The sequence below is a fragment of the Emydura macquarii genome, unplaced genomic scaffold (genome assembly GCF_026122565.2).
Source record: "Emydura macquarii macquarii isolate MOO-44397 ecotype Brisbane River unplaced genomic scaffold, CSIRO-AGI_Emac_v2 contig_1390, whole genome shotgun sequence".
Lineage (NCBI taxonomy): Eukaryota > Metazoa > Chordata > Testudines > Chelidae > Emydura > Emydura macquarii.
The window spans coordinates 24,338,650-24,357,685 of NW_027131527.1; the positions used below are offsets into that span (position 1 = coordinate 24,338,650).

General features: G+C 41.5%; 1 protein-coding gene and 1 long non-coding RNA gene across 4 annotated transcripts in view; one reads left to right on the forward strand and one right to left on the reverse strand.

Moving 5' to 3' along the window:
• The window catches only part of KNDC1 (kinase non-catalytic C-lobe domain containing 1), a 105,502-nt gene extending 95,451 nt beyond the window's left edge, over nucleotides 1–10,051 (reverse strand). For 2 of the 3 annotated variants that reach the window (XM_067552909.1, XM_067552910.1), the window contains exons 1-3: nucleotides 9,974–10,051; nucleotides 9,384–9,499; nucleotides 4,362–4,560 (exon numbers count right to left, since the gene is read on the reverse strand). In XM_067552909.1, the coding sequence (XP_067409010.1) occupies nucleotides 4,362–4,560; nucleotides 9,384–9,494 (310 nt within the window). In that variant the 5' untranslated portion in view covers nucleotides 9,495–9,499; nucleotides 9,974–10,051. Of the gene's footprint in view, nucleotides 1–4,361; nucleotides 4,561–9,383 lie in introns of all 3 variants that reach the window. The other variant, XM_067552911.1, reaches the window with a different exon arrangement.
• LOC137156179 (uncharacterized) lies at nucleotides 10,002–13,350 on the forward strand. The gene is made up of 3 exons (XR_010920686.1): nucleotides 10,002–10,332; nucleotides 12,546–12,605; nucleotides 12,710–13,350. It is a non-coding gene; the product is annotated as an uncharacterized lncRNA (long non-coding RNA).
• The last annotated feature ends 5,686 nt before the right edge of the window (nucleotides 13,351–19,036 follow it).

Here is a 19,036-nt window from a genome sequence, read left to right on the forward strand (position 1 = left end):
TGTGCTTACAGAATAGGGGACTCTATCCTGGGAAGCAGTGACTCAAAGAGGTTTTCGGGTTATGAATGATAATCAGCTGAACATGAGCTCCCAGTTTGACGCTGCATTCAAAAGAGCAAATACGATGCTTTGATGCACAAACAGGGGGATGTCAAGTAGGAGTAGAGGTGTTTATTTTACTCCTATATTTGACACTGGTGCAACTGCTGCTGGATTACTATGTTGATTTCTGGTGCCCACAATTCAAAAAGGATGTTGGTAAATTAAAATGGGTTCAGAGAAGAGCCATGAGAGCGATAAAAGGATTAGAAAACGTGCTTTATAGTGATAGACTTAAGGAGCTCAATCTATTTAGTTTAACAAAGAAAAGGTTACGGGTGACTTAACTACAGTCTAAGTACCTGCATGGGCAACAAATATCCAATAATGCACTCTTCAGTCTAGTAGAGAAAGGTACAACCCAAACCTGTGGTTGAAAGCTGAAGCTCGACAAATTCAGACTGGAAATAAGGTGCAAATTTTTGACAGGGATGGTACAACCATTAGAACAATTTGCCAAGGGTTGTGGTGAGGTTTCTCTAATATCAACAATTTTAAAATCAAAATTGGATGTTTTTCTAAAAGATATGCTCCAGAATTATTTTGAGGACATTCTATGCTTTGTGTTATACAAAAGATCAGAATAGATGATCACAATGCTCTCTTCTGGCCTTGGAATCTATGAATCAAAACTCCAAGCCCAGAACCAAAGGAGGGAGATTTCCCCAGGCCAAATAATAAAAGCTTATGGGAGTGTGTCTTCTGTCTCTTACTTTTAGAAATTATGGAACAGGCAAATGTAGATAAGTCTCCACAGCCACCACCTGTAACTAATCCGTCTTCTGAGATGAGAAAGTATCCATTCTCCATCTCCAAGGTAAGCAACCCAGATGACTGCTAACCTACTCACACCACAAATATGATTGATGCCTTTGTGGACCTCTCCAACCAGCAGGCTGACATAGCTGCCCACTGAGCTTTCCAAGCCAGATCCATACAGAAAGAGCAGGAGAGAAGCTCTTTGTTACAGGAGTTGGGCCTGGACCACACTTTTAAGTATGCTATTTCAGCAGTGATGCTGCATGATGCTATATTAATGTCTATTTGGCAACTCAGACTTTGGGAGTATGACTATGGTGGTGCTGCCCCATTTGTCTGAGGGGTTTGGCTCCAAAGGTAGGGTAATTTCCTTTAAAACGGGAAATTTGTTTATTTTTAGATTTACAAAATGCTCTTAGAGTTGATCACATAAATACAAATTTAACATCCCAGACCCAATGTCAAGGATGTGAAGGATGTAACCCAGACAGATGTTAAAAACTATAAATCCTCAGCCCAAAGATATTTCCTTCTCCAACTCATCCTTTCAGGCAAATGCCTGGGTAAACACAAGTCCACTATGTCAAGCTTAAGTTCTATGAGATCAGTGGGAGGCAGGAGAATGCAAATTCCAGAGCTTAAGAATTTCAAGAGCTCTCTGCCTCCCCTTAAGATCTAGGTGATAGCTTGAGCAGCTCAGCTGATCTAAGCTGCTGGGGAACAATGCAACCTTCACCTTTAATGGCACCAGAAAATTAATATCTATCTAGTATTTGTATTGTACTCATTAGTGCAGACCATGAAGTGCTGATGTAATTCATGCCCTGGGAGAAACACTATGAAACAAGTTAAAACATTAAACATGAGCTGAAGCTTTTGGATGGCCTTCTAGTAAACTACTTTAATATGGAAGTGAGAAAGGCATAGCTAGTTGGATATAATTTTACATCCAAGAGGGAAGCCTGCAACTGGAAAAATGTACTATTGCACTACCAAAACACAGCCTGGGATTTATTAAGATACCTACATGGCACATTTAAGCAACAGACACACAAAGCTTCTCTATTACAGAAGCAGATCCTAAAGTCGTCATTTTAGATCTTGGGTAAGCACTGGCTCTTGTATTCTAAAGCTGCTAAGTGCTCTAGTTCACATATATTTATTCATCACCACCAGCTGGCTCTGGCTGCACAGGCAGATGCTGCCTTTGGTCACGGAATCCTTTTAACTAATTTACAAAATATTTTGGCTTTCTGCAGGAACCAGCTTCCATTCTTTCTGTTTCTCTCTTCCTATCTCCTTCCCCTCTCCTACCAGTCTTGGCACATTTGAAGGTCACAGGGGGGTACTATTTTAGATTTGGTAATCCTATTGTTTTTATAGTATTTATACTTTTTCAAATCATGAAGATCTCAGAGGGACAGTGGGCAGTCTGCTGCCACTGGCACATGGTGCAACTCAAGTTTTGTTTTCTTGCTTTCTGTTGCACAGAACCCATGCTATCATTCCCTTAGAAGATGAAGGGAAGGCACACTATAACAATCTGAATTGCTTACAAGTCATTGCCTCTTATTTAAAAAGAGACAGTCACCTCTTCTTGCAAGTTAAATAGGACAATAGTTTCAGAAATGACAAAGTAGTAAAAAAAAAAAAAAAAAAAAAAAAAAAAAAAAAAAGTGTTGTTTGAGTTGTAACAGAACCAAAAAAGAAAACATAGGGACAAACTGGGAGAAACACAGAGAAGAGTGGGAAAAAATCATTAAAAATATGTTTTATTAAGCCTTTGCATACCAACTTCTTCCATTATGCAGTTTCTTTTCGAGTACTTCTACAGACAGGCAATGTTTGTTTAAATAGAACTGCATTTTGAAACATCCTAATCAAGACTTTTCAATAATATGAATTCAGTGTAATATGTTCATCCATATAAATTGCTTCACTAAAAACCCATACACTGAGTATTTGCATATGGCCAAAGTTAAGTAATGGCTGACAACCAAGAATTAAACTTAGATTTACACCTCTTCTGAGCACTTCCTTTCTTTCCCCAAGATCTTAATTTTGGCAGTACAAAGAACTTTTGTCCACTAGACATATTCCCCTTCAGTGAGATGTGTGTGTTTCTTAAAGAAACAGGTTAAATTTGATCCAAGATTTAGACTGTGTTAAGAATGAGTTTTTACAAAACCAAATAGAAATGTTTCTTTTTTTTAAGTTATAATAGAAATTATTCTTTTAGCACAAAATCAATTCCCCTTCAGTGTTAAACCAAATATTGCAGCACTGGGTTAGTACATGAGAATCTAAAAATGTATTACACTTAAAAACAAACACAAACCAGTCAAGTCTATTTTTAAGTTGTTCAAGCTGACAAATACAAACAAAATGAATATACTTTAAATATATCTTCAATTTTATTAATGTAATGTTTTATGACATCATAAGGATATTTGATTTAAATTATTATTTTTAAACTGATATAGTACCATTAATATTATGTAGTCTAAAAGTTCTCTTATTCCTTACACTGACATTTCAATAGCTAGACCAAAATTATGACCAACACAAAAAACAAAACCACCTCATTTAAATACAATCTGGCATTCAACTGACAGACTTAGTTATTCTGGCATAGTTTTAAAAATAAAGAAAGTTTAAAATACATAATGGAAAGCCTAAAGAGAATGGGTATACAGTGGAACTGATCTTTGAGAGTTCTACAGCTTGGCACTAGGTTCCCCTCTTCCTCATTCTCTAGTGCAATTTTTTTAGCTGGCACTTCTTGCCATGTGGGAGACTAAGGCTCTTGAGATTATTGCTGATCTCTTTCCATTTTATCCAATGATAGACTTACATTCACAATGAAATCAGAAGTCTTTTTGTGAATGTCAGCATCCCCCATGTCTTCCATGATACATAAAATCTTACATTCTGACATCACTCAATCCTCCATTCTCGGAAAGCTTTATCAAGCCACAACTATTCTACTGCTAGATCTACAGCCAAAAAACCCTCCCCCTACACCCCCCCAAAAAAACCAAACAAACAAACCACACAAAAGATGCTAAGTACACATCTTCTTTAGCCATACTTGTAATTTCATGGACATACTTTAAGTAGTGAGAAAAACAGCAACATAATTATACTTTGCCCATACTTTCACACATGCAAACACATGTCTGCACTAGTCCATAATTTACTACATTTAAAATGCAAGTGCAATAGATTCATATGGGGAAAAAAATCTGAAAACAAGCGGATCCAAAATCTTACCAAATTGAACTGGAAACCTTTGTACAACATTAGTATACCTACTGAATATATAGTGCTCCTGAATCTAATTTTGTTTCATATGGACTGCCATTCATCCATTTATCAAGAAATTCTGCTTTGCAGTCTAATTAAATCTATATAAAAGTTTGAAGAGTATAATATTTTACTACATGTTCTCAACGTGAGTTTTCATACTTTTAAACAAATTGCCTAGAAGCATAAATACTTACCACTGAGCTGTTCCATGAAGCATACATTGCCATTGGTGTTAAACGCCAAAGTGTCAGGAGTAATGCAAAGTGTCTGGAAGATTGCTGAATGGGAGATGCTCTTCATAGAATGGCTACACTCCAGGCAAATTGCCCAGATATCTTGCTCAGTAAGACAGCTATCCCGCAGTGACAGAATATCAGCAAGGGACACGTTCTCCTGCCAAGACATGAATTCAGAAATTACTCTGCATTTCGTGCATTTTACTTGTAGCCAATTGTGTCAAATGTAATCTAATCTATAGTACACAACCTGATGTGATTCCAGCAAGTTCTCAAACTTTCTAGGACAAAGAATTTAGCCTTTCCCCTTCCCTCTCACCACCCAGTACTTAATGTAAAGCACTTTCAGTGCAAAAATGTCTATTAGGAAATACAGTCAACCTGCATGAAGGTCTCACATTAACATCAGAAAACAGGTATTTTTGTGACCTATTTACATTGAGATACTCCTACACCACACTAAAAAGAAAGGAAAGTCTTGAGGTAAAGGCACAGGAGCTGGGTTATAGGAGATTTGGGTTAATTTTCCAACTCTGCCACAAATTTCCTGTGTGACCTTGGGCAAGTCACTTTAAGCTCTTTTTGCATCAGTTTTCCCCACATGTAACATGAAAAATACACCTGTCTCCTTAAAAGGGATGTTGTGAGGCTTAATTCATGTTTGTAGACTGTTTTGTGGGCCTCACGTAGTGCAACACACAGTAGAGGTTTGGGTTTTTTTGCCATAAGTCAAAATTTTAGATAAGTAGCTTCCAGGTGTCTGATGGTTGCCCTAGGTTTTTGTTTGTCCAGTGCTCCCTGATGATCAAGGTAACATATGACTTATAGTTTAAGAGTGTCCTCACAGCCGTGCTATTAGGCTCTATGGGGGAATTCCAAGAAATGTGACAAAAGCTCTGTTGATGGAGGCATTTAGAAGTTAGCATTGCTTTGTTCAGTCTAGTTTAGACTAGAGAATAACTTTACATTGGCAGCGCAATGCACTGGAAGATCTAACAGGCTCTTTCCATCTCTAACTTCTATGACTGTATGCTTTAGGAAGCTGCTTGGATAAAAACATTACTGTTAGAAGTTCCATGTCCAGTAGCTATATCATCAAATAACATAAGGATCCCAAGATAAGGGCAGTAAACACAACAAACCTATTTGCCTCCTCCAAACAACTTTAAAAAAATGGAAACAATTTAGGCAAAATTTCAAGCTGGGTGTATACTGATTTGTTGGAGTCAGGAAAAGACCACTATAGTAATTTTATCACGCTCTAATAAGTAGTAGACATTTATCACACCTCCAAAATTCCATGTATTCGGAACTGAGTTTAGCTATAAAAAGTTAACAAAGTGTTTCAAGTTACAGAATATATATTTTACAAATATCAAACAATTATTTTTGTTTGTTTTTCCTTTTGGGATGGCATAAAGGCAAATTTGTTTATCATTGCATTCAGCATCACTTAATGGGAGTAGTATTTCCAACTTTAGAAGCACTACCAGTTCTGCCTTCTGATTCTTTTTCTAAACCATTCTCCTCTCTCTTCTTCTTCCCAGTTGCTCTCTCCCTCACTTCCTCCTTCAGCATCTCCTTTTCTGTAATAACTCCCAATTCCACATTGTTGGGTTCCTCTTCCACCCCACATCCCCTTCTCTTAAAATGATCAGGAATCAAATAGTTAATGCTAAACCTTAAGGAGGACATTTTCTAAATGTTTAAGGGATTTAGGAGCCCATGTCCTCATTAATTTTTGGTGGGATCTGTGTTTCTAGATCTCTTAGGCACTTTCTAAAAATCTCTTCTTCAAGCTCAAGGCTCATCAGGCTTTCAATGAAATGAAATGGGTCAAGGAGAGGTCATACCCCTTAGAGCCATTTCTTATGGTTATCTGTAGAGTCATTGCTTTTGTCATCACATAGTTCATATTTGGAAGATCATCTTTATCATGATATCAGAAACCTTTTGGGGGAGGTAAATGAAAGCTTAGATTCTGCAGAATCTAAACATGCTTTGAGAGTCAGGGCTTACCTGGATATTTGGCACCAGTAAACTATATCATAAAGACACACTTAAATTTGAAAGACGGCATTTTAAATATAAAGAGGCATCAGATAGAGCGAACAGAGAGGAATTAATAGAATATTCCTAAACAAACAGGACAGCAAAAATGCCATTTCTCAAACCAAAAATGTAGAGTACCTATTCAAATGGGGACTTTTAGGAGCCTGCCGGGAATGGTAGTCAAGCCCTATTAAAAAAAATAATAGCCCACTCTTATAATGCTTTAAGGGATTAAGAAGTTGTTTTCCCTTCCACCACCCACACTTTTATGTCTCCACCTTTTAATCACTTTAACGTTAGTTACCACAGAATGGTGAGACACTCTTCTTGAATATTCCTAAGCATTCTATAATTATGTCAGTAAGCAACCTTAATATCCTGAGAGCAATTTGGAGATCTTCCAAAAGGTAGTCATGGAAAACTTATTGAATCATGGTTCACACAACAGCAGACAATAATCTGGTTCTGTCTGAGGAATAAAAAAGTATACCCAATGGGCTTCCAAATTGCTAGATTTGGATTCATAATAATCCCTCGAGAGCAAAATTGATTATGCCAAATCATCTCCACCATGTGACAGGCTCTAGGAATCAGATGTCACCAGAAAATGCCCACAAATAAATTACCTGATCCTACTGGAGTCTGTGAAAAGAACTGCAGCTAATCCCTCTTCCAAATTATTTATTATTTGCATTGCTAAGAGACCTAGAGTGGTCTAGGCCACTCCCTCTTCGCCCTTACCACTTGATGGATTCTGCTCTTGAATGCGGCAAAGATGTAAGAATAAAGAAAGTGCTATTGAACAACTTGTGAAAGTAGGAATACCCAAATGACAAAGTATTCCTGAAAATAGAGAAAAATTGTGCGGGAGGGAATACAGCATATTGAAGACAAATAGCACAACCAAAATGCAACTTCTTTACCACCATAAAGATCATACTCCTCCCTGGAAGATGAAAGAGTTCTTTCCACCATGACTGACAACCCTGAATAACTCCAATTCAGTATCGATCTAAAGAGGAGGAAACCCACTTGTGCTAAACTGGCAAAAATGCTCTATTGGAGATACTCAAATTCACTTCCAATGGGATAATAAAATCAGAGACTTAGACAAGTCATAAAAGAAAAAATTTCACATACACACAATAAAAAGTTTTCTGCCAACAGGATGACAGAGGGTGAATAGTTTGAAGGAGGATGTTATGCTTTTTTTTTTTTTTTTTAGTATATATAAAGCAAGTCTGCAAAGGTTGTTTGAATGTTTTAAATTAGAAATTTAGATCCTGGTTAGCCCAGAAAACGATAATGAATTAGTGAAATGATAAATAAGTGCCAAGAAAATTAACAGTAGTTCCTAGGGGTAAGGAGGAATTTTTAGCGAGGATTGTTTAAATCTATCCTTGTTTGGTTTTGCGAACATCTAACTTTAATAACTGATTGAAATATTGGAGAAGGCATGTCTTTGTTAAAAATTTAAGAACCAGTGAGTGTTCAAAGTGAGTGTTACCAAAGCAGAAGGGCAGTATTTCACATTCACTTTAAAGAGGAGTAAGTGACTACACAAGGGGTAAGCTGTGGAAAGTCAGGCTGCAGAATTCTCCGCTATTTTCCTCAGCGTACTAACTGACTTCGTAAAAGATGGTTGGTTAACTTTGTACACCACTTCCTTTTCAAACACTTCTTCATCTCCCAATCTCAGTACTATTCTTGTGACATTTCCATATGATTTTGAAGCAGGCAATACCAGAAAACTTTTTAAAAGGTTGCTCCTCTGAGTGACTGAACCCAACATGTGAGATTTATCCATCACTAGACTACTAGTTAAAATATTTCTGGTCCATGTTGTCCAAATTATAGCCAATCAGGAAAGCAACACTCTCCAAAACATTCCTTGAGTTATGAAAGATATTACTAATGCGAAAGTAGAATTATGTATGACAAAACCATTCTGAACTAGAATCAGATCTATCTTGACATGTTTGTTTAGCACAACTAACGACCAATTTAAACAAACAACAGTATAAACAGATTTAGCTGTCTTTCACATGGCAGCAATGAAGTTTTTATTGAAAAAAGTTGTTTGCTTATTATTGAAGGGTTTTTGTTTGCTTTGGTCTAAGAGAGTCACTGTCTGTTATTTGATGTAACAATGAATTCATAGCCTGATGTTTGTGACATTAGTCTGCAGACATGGCTATAATTACGACAACAGTTACATCATACCCATGAACATGGGGCATCAAAAAGTAGGGTGTGAGGGAGTAATTTAGAAACACAGGTTTCTGGGATTATTTAGGAAGAGGGGAGCAACACAATCTTAAGTAACATGAAAAATGCCTGTTTATACGGCTCTGTAAATATACTTCTCTCGTTTGTATGTAGTAAGACTTTTGATAGCTGCTCATCTGTAATCCTTACCCAGAGAGCTCAGCAGGCTACAGCTTTGCAGGAAGAATAAGACGATTTGGGACACTTCCTTTATAACTTACTGCTTTGAAGAGTACAAACCACCTGCCCTCACAGCTTTTAAACGGGAGGGCAAGACAGCTCCTTCCCCAACAACTGAACTAGAACCGATCGGCTCTCTCTGAAAGTTGATTGACACCCGGCCTTTGGAGTGGCCAGTCCGCGTCTGCCACGGGGTTAGCGTCCCATGCAGCCAACACTTCAAGCTACCCCCTCGCTGGGTCGCAGGCACGCTGTACACCGACGGAATGCCGCGCCCCGGGGAGCCAGGCGCACGCCAGCCCGGCTCAGCGCGGAGAACCAGCCGCTCGCACTCCACCACACAAGTTCCGAGGGGTCCCCGCTCGCCCACAGGTGCACGCAGGAGCCAGCGCCCCAGGGATGAGCGCGCGCTCGTCCCAAGCTGGGTGGGGTGGCGCGGCACGGCGGAGGGAGACGGCGGCGGCCCTTTGCCACACTCACCTCGTCCTCCAGCAGCGTCGGCAGCGGCTCGAAGTCATAGCAACCCACCTCCTCCTCCTCCTCCTCCTCCTCCTCGGGAAACTCCGCCACTGCGGCTTCCGCAGCCTCCATGCTGCCTAGGGAGGAAGCGGCAGGCGAAGCCTTCACCCCAGCAGCCCGGCTGCCTGCTCCACGCCCAGCCCCCTGCGCCTCATGCCCAGCGCGGGCTCATGCCCCCGGGCCGGCCCCTGCCCCGGCCCCGGCCGCGCAGCACGCGTGCCCCGAGCCCTGGCTCCCAGCAGACGCCGCCTGCTTCCCTCCGCGCTGCAATCCCCACCCAGGGGCCCGCCCCGCCAGCCGGGCACAGCCCTGCAAGACACTTCGCTAAGGAAGCGATCCCATAGTAACGTGCACGGCCGCCGCGCCTTGCTTGAGCAACGCAGGCCGGACTGCGGCTTCTCCCCCGCCCCGCAGCAGCCTCCGCCTCCTTGCCCAGCCCCACCGCTGCAGGCGGCCTCAGCCCCGGTTTGCTGTCCGGGCTGCTGAGCCCCAGAGCCCGCCCCGCGCAGCCAGGTGCCTGCCCTTCCCCCCCGCTAAGATGTTCTAATCACCGCTTCCCAGCCCCCCTCCGCACAGACGCTGAGCAAACTTCAGTCCTGACAACTTGCCGCCGCAGCGCTCCCGCTTCACCCCCCAACGCGCAGGGGGCAAGTCGGGCCGCGGTTGTCAACGCCCACGCCCCGCCTGATTGATGCAGGCGGGTTTGCGTGCGTCTGGGCTGCGGGCCTTGGCGAGCGAAGCCTGCGGCACACGGGTGGGCGGGCTGGCGCTTCGCAAGGGTTTTTCACAGCCTGGGGTTATTGATGATGGAAACGGAATGTCCTCAGCCAAACCTAGCGCGCCAGTCCTGCAGTGAGCTTGCTGGAAGCCGGACCCGATGCCCGTGTGGATGCCTTCACTGGGGCTCCAGGCAAGCTGGGAGCGGATTGTGGGATCAAGGCCTTAGCTTGGATTGCTAACGTTTTCTGTTTGCTTTCAGGCCACTTGGAAATGAAATGAAACAGTTTATTTTTGTCCCATCCTCCCACCTGCATGTACTCTGCGATTTGATCTGCCAGCAGGGACCCCCTCAACTTGAGAGAAAGTGGTTGAGACAATAGGCTAGGGGTTGGGACACCTAGGTTCAAGTCCCTGCTGTTACAGACTTCCTGTCGGAGGTTGGGCCTGTATGATTTAGCTTCTTTGTGCCTCAGTTTCCTGGCTGTCCTGTCTGGGCATAAGAGCACTGCCCAACCTCACAGGGGTGAGGGGAAATACATTGCAGCGTGTGGTGTCCAGGTACTTGGGACCTCTTGATGCCAACTGGGCAGATGGCACATGGAGTGCATAGAGTTTTATAGGGATCCCTTGGGCCACATATATGCCCAATAATTCACTAACGGATAGCGTAGGAGATCTCTACCAAGCGTCAACATCCCACTTATAATAATTCTGAAATGTATGTTTGGATCATGTTTAAGGAATCTTCTTCTTTTGTATAGCTTGAGTAGGTAGCAATGATTACACATTTATATCCAGGTTTGACAGCCAGCACATTGCCACATTGCCAGCAATGAGCTGGTAAATGCCCTTCAGGCCCACAGCAAAACAAAGGTGACGCCCAGATAGGATGTGCTCCATCGTTTGCAACTAGTGGCCACAGTCGCATATAGGTGTTTGCCTCATTTGCTATTTAAAGAGAATTTGTCCACATCTCCCATGAGATGTCCTGATGCAATTCAATCTGCACCAGTCTTTCCGACATAAATCAAAACCCAGTGATTTCTTGGCAGTGTCAACAACGAGCTTGTTTTGAGCAGTTGAAATGCTCCTTGTGGCCTTCCATTGAGTCTCAGCATGGAAGTTGAGTGTAAGGGTCTTGATGCACTTCCATAGAGGGTTGCAGTTTTTAATCTTGTCTTTGGCAGGGTCTGCAGTCATCATGCAATGGGATCCTTGTGTTTGCATTGACATGGTTAAGAAAGTGAGCCCTCTGGGCAGCTCTTCTAATCTGTGGAGGCTGGATGTGCAATAGGACCGGGAACCAGTCAACTGGGGTCAATTTGAGTGTCCCTGACACTATGTGCATGGCGTTATTGAATTGAGTGGCAAGGAGTTTGATGTGACTACTGTGAGACCACACTGGTGCACAGTAATCAGCTGCAGAGTGTACCAAGGCAATCGTGGCAGTTTGTAGGGTCTGTGAACCGAAGTCCCATGATGTTCCAGCTAGTTTCCTAATAAGTGCGACACAAGACCTGACCTTATCACGGGTGTTCTTGGAAGGTCCAGTATAACTCTGGTCCAGTATAACACTGAGATACTTTGATTTAGCCTCATTGCCTCCTGGTTTGTAAATAGGACCTGCACATCGAGTTTGGTATTAGCCATTTTATTGTTTAGACAGAAAGCGGTCATCATTATATTAAGGTCTCAAGTTAGAGCTGATGGCATGGAGCCTGCCGAGAATTTCCTCGATACCTTGTTGGTATATCCACGGTGTATAAATTAAAAAGCATCAGGGCCAGGACAGAGCTTTGAGGGATGCCTGAGTTAAGAGTTCTTGGTCTGCTGATCTGGCCATTAAGGTGTACCTTAAAGTGACAGTCCCCAGTCATTGCCACCAAGAGACAGATCGTTCACCAGCAGCAAATTAAGGATTATAAGGAATTATGTATCTGAATTGAAAATTACGTTCTTAAGGTATGTGAGTTAAGATAAGTCAGCATAGGATGATAAACATGCTTCTGGCAAGCAGGAGGGAAAAGATGCTTTTCTCCCTCTGAGTGGTCATGAATTTATTGTGTAGTGTCTGCTTCACAATGGAGGCCACTGTACAGAGTGAGCCAAATGCTAATCAAGAGATTGTGAAATGGACAAGAAAGGAGCACACAGGAAAAAACCAAGCAGCTGGGGGATCCTGTTTATGGTAAAGATAATGGATTGGGGGTATAAATAGGGGTGCTATCTGGTCACCCTATTGTGTAGACATCCCCTAAGATAGTGGCAATGGGGAATAATAGAAATGTTAGTAAATCTTCCTTCAAAACATATACATTGATCTCATTGTGTCCATTTAAGGTTTAAAAGGTGGAAAGCTGAATTTTTTATGATTCTGTTTTCTCTCTCACTTCCCTTTCACAGGATTATTGCAAGCCTGTATTCTGCTGTGATTTCACCCCTCTCCTCATCCTCCGTACTACAGTAAGGACTAGGGCATTTTCCTGACTTAAAGCTGCTGTGTGGAAGGGCAAGTAGCCTTTGTTCACATGTGCTGCCTCTTGACTCCCTTGCTCTGAACTGCACAGGTTGAAAAAGCAGAGACAGCCAAATAAGTTGAGCGTTGGACAATCCACGCAAGCAGCTATTGGAGTGGAGCAGTGAGATGAAAGTCAGGAGCACCAAAGATCACACCCCAAAATAGGTCACTGCTGTTGTCATGTAACAAGTTTTTTATATGTATGGAATCCTCCCCCTTACATTATTTGGATTGTCTAAAGTGATTGATGTGCAAATAACCCAACCAGATGTACAATGTACCAATTCTCATTTGGAGGAAGAACCCCTCACTTTGGATCTATATTAAGGCAGTTTTTCTACTCTCATTACAAATGATTTGTGATTTTTTAAAATTAGATTTAAAAATGTACTCATATAAATCTCCCTCATTCAACTTGGCACAGTTTGAATTTCAATGTTTAACTACCCTCAGAGGTAAAGGTGGACATTAAAAGTCGTTAAAGTAATATTTAGCAGTTTGCATTATCCAAAGTGCTGTTCTATTGTTAACTAACGAATCCTCACACTTCCATGAAGTGTTGTTATCCTCATTTACAGAAAGGTTGGGGGCAGGAAAAAAAAATTGAGAAACAGAAGTAAATGGTCCGATGCTGCAGCTCTTAGTTATGAGAGAAGTCACATTAAATTTAATATCCAAATTCAACTCTGATGAAAGTGGACAGAACTCCACTGACTTCTGGATAGGCTCTTTAGAAAATCCAGGCACGGACCCAGACAAGTTCAACACATTTTGATTTCACTGACCAATGTTACCTCAGAAGAATTGCCAAAGGTTCTGACTATCCCTTTGGAATAAGTTAGTGTTCTGTACATAGGGTCTGAGCACCACACTGGATTTATTAAGAACCAATTTGGTATTGATACTGCCCATGTAATATTACTTACGTGCCAAATGGATAATTTAAGCCAGTAGTGACACTATCTTTAGTTGCTGAGAAAGCATTCAACCTCCTGGAGTAGAAATATTTATTCTACACGCTCACTCTGTTTCAAACTAATTGAGAGTCAAGGTGTCATTGTTAGTCACTTTTTAGAGATACATGAATTGAAGACCCATGGCACAGGGCAAGTGTATCTGTACCGACCCTTTATGGTATAGCAAGGGCACCTCTCAGGCTTCCAGTTCCCCTGGCATCATCTGTCCCCCTTCTGACCTGAGCATCACCAGGCTGAACTTCTTCCTGATCCAGCAAATGGACAGGACCTCTGGTCCATGGAAGGCCCCCTTCCTTAGAGAAGGATTGGAACGACTTGACTTACTGAGGCCCCATAAGATCTTGTTCTGAAGCAGTGATGAATTTGAAACTACAAAGGAACTGCAGGAGCTGTTTTGAAGAACTGCCCCTGCCAGAGCCCATATTAGGGGTGATGTGATCTCTGGTAAGCGTATTGGCAAACATGTAGGTTCTTCTATTGTTTTTAATGTTCTCTGTGGAGCTTTTACCTCAATGATAAAATAGGCTTGCATAGGAAGTGCTGTGTGGTACCCTATAATGGTGGATAATTACTCTGTTATAAAGCTCTAAAGAGAAGGCAAGAGAAACTTGCTTAGGAACCATGTCCTTTGCTGGGAATAACTCAGAGATGGCAGGGAACTGTTCAGGCTGGAGCTATCCTGCTCAGAAGAGAGTTAGACACACGTCTACACCAAACAGAGGTAATGGCCAGAGCAGCTGAAAGCCTGAGAGTAGGTGCCCTTGCTGTAGCACAGAGTGGGAGTACAGTTATCCTGAGCTGTGACACCCTAAAGCTAGTGTTTGTAAAAGCAAGGGTTTATAACATTTAAAGTAATGTATTGGAAACCCACATGGGAATTGAAATTGTGCAAGTTTCTACTCTGAGTTACTTCTACATTGCTTCCCACTTGTTCCCAGCTCTTGGGTCAACAAGATACTAAAGTAGCAGACTGCTAACATCTTCTCATTCACCACTGTATGCATCCTCCTTTTCTGCTCTTTTAACGAGGGACACTGTGTGATAACACTGAGCCTGTTGAAGTTCTGCCTGACACAGGGATTCCTTGCAGAGTTGATAAGGAAATAAGGGGAAAGATGCTGTAGGGACTGTCCATCCCTTGGCTTTGATCCACAGAGCCCTTTAACTTTAGTGCATTTTCTACATGACACGTTGAAGATATCACGTAGCCAGCACTGTCATCTTTCAGTGTCCCCAGCCCACATCCCCTAAATTTGTTTTTGCTAATCAGGGGAGTTAAGGGGACAATTGGGCCCTAGATATTTATGGAAAAGTGGCAGCTTTGCTTTATTGAACATGATAGATGACTTCATGCTATATCCCTGTCCAGCTCTGCAATATTACTTAAGTTTTCCCAACTATCCTAGATTTACTAAATTTACTAAACCTGTAAATTTCTACGAGGAAGCTTTATTAAACACTTCTTGCTTTAAAATTGAAAGAAGAAGAAACAAAAAAACCATACCATGACAAAAATGAGTGTTAAACAGTTCAGAATATGCTATCTGATGAGTGATAGAATCTTTAATGAATACCTTATCAATGATTTAAGCCCCAGTCCTGCAAACCCCTCCACACATGCTTAACTTTAATATCATGAGTATGGCCATTAAAGTCAATGAATTCAGGTTTGTGAAGCAAGTGTTTGCAGGATCAGGGCCATAATCTCTATTACCCACTTAATAGCCATAGAAATCCATTTTTCAAATATTTACTTAGTAAGTATTGTATTTTCACTAATATTAATTTTACTAATCTACTATTCTTGTGACAGCTTCATATTTGTGACATTCTTGTGACATATTCATAACTAAATGTTTACTATCAAGCACAACTTAATTGGTATTGTGTAAAAATGCAGTTTCTAGTTCAAGTACACCATTGATAATGTTTAGAGAAGATTTGAGGAAACAAAATCATTGCCACCATCTATGCAAGGCAGAATAATCCAATGCAGTACAAATGTGTCAGCATCTTCATCCAAGCCCAAAACATGTAAACATTTATGCTGAGGTTTAACTTTAGGTATTACTGAAGACAGCATTTCCCTATTGCTAGTGGTGAGGATAGTGGAACTAGTTACAAGCTTAAATTAAGCTATGTAAATAGTTGCAGAATAGGGTCCCATCCTGGTTAATCTTGTTACATAAAAGTACGGGATACCTGTCAAAATGGATAGGGTCAACTACCTGATTCACTTGTGCTGATTATGTCAAGCACATCAGGGGCTCTAGCTCATTTTGCCTTTAGCACAGTCATTGGGAGATTATAGTCTATAAAAAATTCATGAGCAAGACTGAGCTTTTATTTAATATTTGCATCAAAAAGCCTTGCAGAACAGGATATTTTGATGACATCTATTATAAAAAAGTCATCTTTCAGCATTGGAAAGATTCCTCCCAATTAAATATTGATCACTAGATTCATGCTTCTGACATTTGCATTTTAAAGGATGTATACTTAAACAGATTGGAAACAGTCATGAATATAAGGAGTCCTATTACTGACTTTCTTAATAGAAATCGATGTGAACAATAAGTATTCCAGAACAGCATGTATGTCTTGTCTTGTCTAAATTTACAGATACATCGACACAAAGGATTAAGTTATGCTAGACAGCAGGAGCTATGGATGCTCAGCTCTTCAAAAAAATCATGCCCGAAGTATCCCCAATAAGGCACTCAGATTCAGTAGGCACTTGTGAAAACCTTTACTAAAATGTATTATTCCATGAACTGACCCAAAGGGAGCTTTTCCCTGGGATCCTAGCCTGGACCAATACGGTCTTTGGATCCTAGTGGGAAACACGGGAGGGAAGAAGTCTGTAAGTTCTCATTATAAATTGGGTCCAGAGCCACAGCCTAAGTTCAGCCATTGATTTAGCTTAAGTGAACACTTCAGGATTGGACCTACAACAGCTAAAAGAAGAAAAATCCCAACGATTTAAAGTTAAATTTCAGCTACTTACCACCTGGACTACTCACCCCCAGATGTGCCAGGGTTCAAAGTATGTGGCCAACCTCTAAGGTCACTGCTACTCAGGCAGCTAGAGCATGTGAGCCTTCTGCCCTCTCTCTGCTATGGTGGTTTTCTAGCTTCACATCATGCACCAGTAGAGAGGACAGGACAGAATCAGCCTGCCAGTCACTGGAATAAACCACTGGAACTAATATAACAGTTCCAGGAAAATCTGCCACTGTGTTATAAAAAGCCTCTACTCTCATCACTGATTCCACAGTCTAGTGGCCTTGCCAAGGCTTCATGATAGGGCTATTTTCAAGAACAACATTCCACTCATTTGGCACATGCAGGTCCTCACCTCTCATTGATATATGCTAATTGGGCATTAATACATGGTAATTGCTGCTGCATGCCCAACGTCCCAGTAGAAAATCTGCTAGGCAAGAGGCATGTGGATACGGCTGCCAGTCAGTCTACAGTGATGTCCCCAGTGGTCCTCCTTTCTTCTTCTCTCATTCTACTACATAAGAAATAGCTACAGTATTGACTTGACCTGGTACACAAATCCATTTTTACCTATTCAATTCTCCAGTCCAAACCCTTAGTTGTCCTCCGCAACTCCTTAGTCTCTTCCTACTTCCTTCCCCATCCAACAACTCTTTGTTTCTTGTAATCAGTTAAAAGAGAGAGAATTTCCACTGCCCTTTGACTGGTTTATTTTCTTTAGGGATTCCTTAAGATTTTTCTGCTAGAGTAGTGTCATCACTTAAGATCAGTTCTCCTGTTGATATGAATCATGAATATCACTTGTAATTGACAATATTCCTAGTCCAATTCTGAACCCATCAGTTGCTGAAAGAAGACGTGATGTGAGTTGCTAAGAAGCATGCTTACTCTCAAGCATAGTATGCATAAAGCCCATTTTAAAAGGTACTGAGATGTAAACTTTTATTTTCTACATAACTGCTTATTTTAACCATTGTTTGGACAATCCTAAAGGCAATGCTGTCAAGGGAATACATGTGCATTTGCTTACACCATCTATTTTTGGTGGGTTTTTTTTTTTTTTTAATTCTAATTGGCAACACCACCTTTATGATTCACAAATTTTCACATTTAGTGAATAATCTTACATGGACTCTAGTCACATGTAAAGAACTCTGTTTAAGAAAGAAGCCTCAGTCATTGTTTCCATAGGGAAGATCCACTTTATATACCCTACATGCCTGTAGTTGGTATACATGATTTGGCCAAGCCCAACACCTTCCTTTTCGAAATCTAAAAGCCACTATCTCGAGCCCATCACATCACTGTTCTCCACAAGGGGACAATGTTGGTATCTTGCTGCTCAAATATTCCTCCTTGAAGGGAAGGACCTCACAATCCCACTTCTAGTACCAAGTTGTTGTAGGGCATGGCTGTTTGACATAAATATTGGGGTTCAGAAATAGGATTCTTTAAACAATGTTTACCTTCTCCAGGGGTCTATTTTATTTACTTAATACAGATTCTTCCTGTTGTTTGACTAAATAGGGGATTTAGTCTGGATCTTCCTGCATAGATTCTCCCATTAGGTTTGGAAATCTTTACAGCCCTCCTTCTTGGAGCTGGGGTTTTCTGTCAGGCTTCTCCCTCCTTAGCACAGGAGGCCCACAGCTCCCCTTATTGGGCAGCATAATTGACCTCAGAACAGTTGTAGCTTTTAGTCAGCTTCTCCTTCAGTTGGTCTCTGTTTTCAGTTAGTCCTCTTGCTCAGCAGACAGCTTTCTCCTGTTGTGTCTCTGCCTATTCTGAGGAGAAGAGGCAGAATATATACAGCCCTCTTTCCCAGAGCTGACTCCGATTGGATGGGAGAGAGAGGGAAGCCTTGCCCCCACCCTTTTATAAGGCTTCTGCTTCTAGGCCCTTAAGGGAATAGCAGCACAGGTTTTCCCCAAATTCAGGCTATTCTCCCAGAACTGCTTCCTCTCTTCCCATATCTGCCTTTCATTTTCTAGATCCCTGGGTTACCTAATCTTAAAAGGGCCACACCACAGGACAGGGTGGAATGCCCTGTAGGGCCCTACTTCCCTTAAAAGAACAGATCGCCCTGTCATAGGAAGATTCTAAATGCTCTTTTTAGATGGTGAGCTGCCTCCTCAGCTACATGGAGATGTGCAGCTGAGAATGGTGGACTGGGAAGATGGCCTTATTATCCCAACCATACAGCTTCTGAGCTTTATGTCCTAAGTGGGAGTGGGTGACAGTCAGAAAACAAGCTATGCAGCTTTATACCCTGTGTGGTTTCCCCTTCCCCGTTCCTTGCTTGAGGCAATTTTGAGTCTCTTTTGCTCTGCTCCAGGGCTGAGGAATTGGCCCAAAGTCTTTAAAACATATGCTTCCTTGGATGCATGGCACAG